We start from the raw sequence: 6,000 nt of genomic DNA on the forward strand, positions 1-6,000 counted from the left end.
ACCAAGATGTTTTTCTCACAGAGGTGGTAAACACTGACGAGGAGGGGTTCTACTTAAAAAGCCCCCTCAGGATCCCATGTCTACGTACTCTGGTCTCTGCTTGCTTCAGGGCTCAGCTTCCTCAGGAGAAGTCTGTGTCTGCTGTCTCTGTCTTCACTATGCACACAATACCTTCTGTACCTCTCAGTTCACCCACAGCAATGTCGCCCTCAAGAACACCTTGATCTGCCCAAGACTCCATGTGGTTCTCCACCTCTCACAGCCCACCCTCCCCAGAGCTCGCCTTAGCCTGAGGGCTACCTGTACTCCCCAGCTCTCATTTCCATCTTTGTGTTGGTCACCCGAAAGCTAACTTCAACCCAGAGCTATGTACCCAACTGCCCACTGCACAACCCTGACATGGGCCCACAGACACCGATTAAAACTGGATGCATCCTTATCCACTGGCTTCCTCCCTAGTCCTTCCATGACCCCAAGGTACCCTATGTAGCCCTGTCCCTCTCAGCTACAGCATCCCTGCAGCAGATGTACCTCACCTCTCCAGGGCCCAGTTCCTCACACTTCTCTCACTAAGCTTCCTGTGGGTGACTAGTCTAACTGGTCTCCCTGAGTTGGCCTCCCTGCCCTGCAGCCACAGTGACCTCTCTCTAGTCTGATGGTATTATTTCCCTGCTTAAACCTTCAGGGCTTGCCCACTGTTCAGGATACAAAGCCCAAGCCCCTGAGCTTGGCACTTACACTTACGGTTTTCTAACCCACCCAAACCTCCAGCCTCTATGAACTACACCTGGTACCCCTCAAACACCAGTGGGCCCACGTTTGCCTCTTCACCTTCAGTGAGCTTCCTGACCCCATTTGTTCATTAATAGCTCATTCACCCCTCCAGGCCCAGCCCCAAATCACTCTCCAGAGAGGGTTAGCCCCACCTCTGAGAGAAAGCTGGCTGTCGTACTGTGTGCTTATTGGCCCTTCTTCCTCATCATCATGACCCACCATCCTTCACTACTATTGGATTTTGTACATCTTTCCCACTGGGCCAGGAACAACTTGAAGGCAAAAATGGCACTTTGCTCACCCTGGTCTCCCCGAGTGGACGCTGGCAGGAACCGTCACCCTGAAGATGCTTACTATGTAAGCAAGGGCAGGATCTACACAGAGGTTGACAGGCAGCAAAAGGCCCAGTGCAGCTCTAGAGAAAGCCTACAGCACCGGTTTGGAGAACCACCGGAAATGGCTCAAGCCTGTGTCCCGATCTGAGGGCTTAGGCTATGCCATAGAAGGCAGAAAGCGGGTGCTGGATTCCCCATGTGCTGCTGCCCTGGGCTGAGGCCTGCCTTACACAAGGCCTATCTCTCTGTCCTCTTCACAGGTACGACACTATCACTAACCAATGGGAGGCAGTAGCCCCTCTGCCTAAGGCAGTACATTCGGCAGCAGCCACTGTATGTGGCGGCAAAATCTACGTGTTTGGTGGAGTGAATGAGGCAGGCAGAGCGGCTGGCGTCCTTCAGTCCTACGTGCCACAGACCAACACGTGGAGCTTCATCGAGTCCCCAATGATAGGTAAGAATCTAGTATCCCCCAGTTCAGGCCAGTGGTGCCCCATAGTCCCATATCTAGGTGTGGGCAGTAGGTAACACCAAAAAAGCCCAGGTGTGATGGGAACCATAGTACCTAGAGAGGGACAAGCCAGTCAAGGCTTAGGCTGCTCCTGTTCCCTATCCTGTCCTCCCGGAAATCAGTGACACGCTGCTATTGGAAACACTGGAGGGAAAGAAAGAGATGGGACCATCCATCCATAGGCTTTGACCACCTGCTCTGCCATTCTCACAGACAACAAGTATGCACCTGCTGTCACCCTTAATGGCTTTGTGTTCATTCTGGGAGGAGCTTATGCCAGAGCCACCACCATCTACGACCCAGACAAAGGCAACATCAAGGCGGGACCGAACATGAACCACTCTCGGCAGTTCTGCAGGTGAAGAGGGTACCTCAGCTGGGGTTGTGAAGGAGTGAGGCACGGGAGGGATGCGTGGGTAACCACAGCGGGAGAAACATGACCACAGGACCTACTACCTCCCCAAACCAAAGCAATGGCAAACCTGGAGAGATGGCCCTCCCTCCTAACTACCCACAGAAATGGATGCCAGGGCTAGAGCACATCATGGGGCCCTGAGAGCACCCGTGAGAGCATCCTGTGATGGAAGCTGGTCCAGGATCCTCACACTATGGCTCCTTACGACCTTATCTCACACCGGAAGAGACATCAAAGCCATCCTCCTTTCCGTGAGAAGCAAGGCCAGCTTTCTCTCACGGTGCCTTGCAGAGGCATGTAAGGACAACTGGCCTCTGAGGGAAATGCTTTGGTAATGTGTGAGCTCCATGATGGACCAGGTGAGAGTACAAGACACATGTGTTCTAGAGTCTCATAGGTGTACTGACTGGACAAAAGCACACGGAGGAGGAAGGGATGAAATACAGATTGGTTCCTAGGACACTGACCCCAGGTCAGTGAGATGCCCGGTCCTTGCTCTTCTGGCCTCCTCCTTTACTGATCGAAGAAGAAAAAAGAACAAGAAGGGTCCCAGGAGGAAGATGGGACTCTTAGATCCCCAGACTGCAGCAAAGCTCCCCATCAGAGGTCTGCTACTTGGGTAGATCTAACTCCTGTTCTGTTTCTTGACATTTTGAGTTATGTTCCCAACAGTCAGCAGACTCTGTATGCACAGTAGAAAAAGAGGCCCGCTAAAAGCCCAGAGATGGGCAGAGGCAACCCCTTCATAGCTGCCCTCAGTTTCTCAGCGTCGTCGGGAGGGAAAGCTAATAAGGAGCATCTCTCTCCACAGAATAGCATTGTGTGGTATCCTTAATGTTCCTGTAGGGAAAATGTTCTAGTTGTTGTGTGGAGAGAATCTCTTATAAACATCACCTGCCAATAAAAAAGCCAGTGGCCAATGAGCTGAGGCAAGAAACAGTAGGTGGGACACTGACAGGAAGAGAGAGAATTCTGGGAAACAGTGAGAGCATTAAAAAAAAAAAAAAGAAAAGAAAGAAATTCAAGAGAAATACAGGGGAGATGGACTGAGGAGACAGATGTAAACCAGCACACAGATGAACTCAGGGAGAAGCTGAGAGAGATGCAGAAGAAAGCTGCAGTCTGGGCCTCAAGAGAGGTTACTAACCAAGTGCTAGACACAAAATAGTTTAAATGGGTTAAATAAGTTACAAGCCGGTCAGGGAATGAGCCAAAGCTTATGACGAATGCATTTAGTAATAAATAATTAGTCTCAGAGTCATCCTTCCGGGAGCCAAGGCTGGGGGAGAATAACTTGAAGTTAAATGTTTTCTTTACGTTGTTGTTTATTGGTCCAGGTTAGGGGGCTAAAAAGAACAAGATCACACACAACCTGTTCAAGAGGGTCCACGGGCCCCATAGCCAGCACCTTGTTGGGATTTGTCTCCAGAACCAATATGGAGATTCACTCTCCTGATATGGGGCCTAACTCTCTGCCCCACTTTCTCTCTTATAGTGCTGTGGTGCTCGATGGTAAAATTTATGCAACCGGAGGCATCGTGAGCAGTGAAGGACCAGCCCTGGGCAACATGGAAGCCTACGAGCCCACAACCAACACATGGACCCTCCTACCCCACATGCCCTGTCCTGTCTTCAGACACGGCTGTGTCGTAATAAAGAAGTATATTCAAAGCGGCTGACATCAGCAGAAAGCCCAAGACAAGTCTATGGGACAAGTCCTGTGAGGCGTATGCCACACACCATGGTTATCTTTCAACACCAACGAGAGGCCCACAAAACACAATCAAGAAACTCACTGCGCTAACATTTCGAATATTCTCTACATTGAATGTAGAAAATCATCCTCGCCTTTTGGGTGAAGTGGGGCACAGTGCTCCGGGCAGCAGGAACCTGGAATGCACGGAGGCCGGGCTCGCTGGCCAGCCGAGGCACTTGCTCTGAACAGAGGGCGCTCACTCTGCCCGGTGCAATAGTTTCACATATTTTTCAACTGGGAGAGAAGCTGTTTTTTTCCTTCTTGCAGAGCAAGCTTGATCCCTAAACCACCATAGATCAGTTATCCTGTGACAATTTGGGGCATCACGCTCTTTTGGAATAAGGTCAAAGTGTCCTTATCACTTTGATTCCTACTTTTGTTTTTTGGGGTTTCTTCTTTTTTTTTTTAACCTATCTACACTTTCAAGTGGCCGAGAGAAAAAGGAGGGATGGGACTGCACAGCACCAAGGCCTAGGAGAGGGGCTGGTTGCCACCAGACAGGATAGAGGGCCAGCTGCATGTGCAGAGCCTGGGCTGGCAGCCGCAGGGGTCGCTGGGAAGAGCCGCCTATCCTTCATGGATTTTTCTACCATGTTTTTGCTGCAAAAGGACATGGTGGGCATGCTAGCTTTCTCTTAGCCAGTATGAATTATTTAGATTTCCAAGGCATTTTCTTGATACACAAAAAGGCTATTTTTAAGTACCGAGAGAAGGCCACAAGAGGGACAACGCTGTGGGACTTCGCAAAGCTCTTTGTAGGTAGTGCCAGAGGTAGGGCACTTGCTCTCATTTTTCTATGTGCAGAATAGAGGATCTCTCCTGAGGTGGGCCATGCCCCCCACTTTATTTTTGGAAAAAGTTAACTCCCAGACAGTCCTGGAAGACCATGCCTTGCGGAGGCATTGTCAGAGGGATAGGGTCTATTCTAGAAGAACATAGTTCTGGCTTCTGACACCAGTCCAGCTCCCTCCATGAGGTAAAGCTGAGGACCCCCGGGAAAGGGACTGAGGGAGGGAGGGAGAAGAAATGTCTACAAAGCACAGGAGACTATTTTTGATATTTATAGCTATATATTCAAGGCACCTGCCACGAGAGCTCTCAGGATGGGGACAGCCTTCTTAGACGAGCCATGACAGCCACGGCCTGAGGGGGCACAAGCAGAAACACTCTTCTTGTTGCCTTGCTGCATAGTAACCTGAGAAAGGGGAAGCCAGGAGAGGTCCCAGCGAGGCTCAAAAGAGAAAGGCCTTCCCATTAGTCCTTAGACCCTCAAACCTCACCCGGTCATCAGTTTCCATTCCAGGGCAGGAAGAAGGCCGCCGCCACCGTGCTGTTTAGTTGAAGTTAGTACCAAATACACACCATTTTTCTACCTGGAAAGTCAGCTTGCCATCCTTCATGACAAGAACCATGACAGAGAGAAAGAGACACTACATGCTTTTCATCATTCAGTATTGGATGACCCAAAATTCCAGTCCTAACGACGGGCATCAACTTCTAGCATTACAAGTGTGGCTCCCACTTGACAAGATACCGAGCTTCGTTATGCAGTTTTTAATATTATTTATTATTTTAAAAAGTAATAAGCACAAAACTACATACATTGTATGTCATTTAAAGTATTTATGTCAAACAGGGTGCAAGTGTGAACCCAAGGACTGGAGCACAAATTTCTAACTGCCTGGGGCAGGGCGAATATGAGCATTGGTGTGCGTCTGCCTCCAAGGGAGGTGTTAGCGGTGAAGACTCCGTGGATGACACTGAAATTCCGTTTCTCTCCTCATCTATCACACTGGAGCAAAACTGGCTATTTCTGTGAATGATATAAAACAGGGTTCTCTGTAATGGTATTGTATATAGTATATGTTTATTGTTAAGTTGTTATATTATAATAAATATATTTATAGATCTAGACTTGGAAGCCAATGCAATGTCTTTGTGTGCCATTGTCTTTGCCTCAGTGACACTACACTCCTGTTCTTCCTCTTGGTCACCAAGAGTGTGTGTCCTCTTACAGATGTCCGTGTAGGTTTTGATGATTAGAGAGGACCCTTTTGCAAGGAGACAGAGACAGATAAACAGTAACCTCTAATAAGGAACAGCTGAAAATCAAAAGCTGACTTAGAGACTTAGCGATACCACGGAATTGACCCAGCCTGTTCCTTTAGCTCCTATGCTCTTCTTATCACAGCATCTAAAAGCTCCATAG

The 6,000-nt window shown here is 49.1% G+C and overlaps 1 protein-coding gene across 3 annotated transcripts in view; it reads left to right on the top strand.

Moving 5' to 3' along the window:
* Klhl29 (kelch like family member 29) overlaps window positions 1-5,705 on the top strand; it is a 294,522-nt gene extending 288,817 nt beyond the window's left edge. For all 3 annotated transcript variants that reach the window (XM_034514405.2, XM_076942138.1, XM_076942137.1), the window contains exons 12-14: window positions 1,370-1,563; window positions 1,834-1,978; window positions 3,531-5,705. In XM_034514405.2, the coding sequence (XP_034370296.1) occupies window positions 1,370-1,563; window positions 1,834-1,978; window positions 3,531-3,714 (523 nt within the window). In that variant the 3' untranslated portion in view covers window positions 3,715-5,705. The remainder of the gene's footprint in view (window positions 1-1,369; window positions 1,564-1,833; window positions 1,979-3,530) is intronic.
* Window positions 5,706-6,000: the final 295 nt, after the last annotated feature.

This window comes from Arvicanthis niloticus, chromosome 11 (assembly GCF_011762505.2).
Source record: "Arvicanthis niloticus isolate mArvNil1 chromosome 11, mArvNil1.pat.X, whole genome shotgun sequence".
NCBI classification, from domain to species: domain Eukaryota; kingdom Metazoa; phylum Chordata; class Mammalia; order Rodentia; family Muridae; genus Arvicanthis; species Arvicanthis niloticus.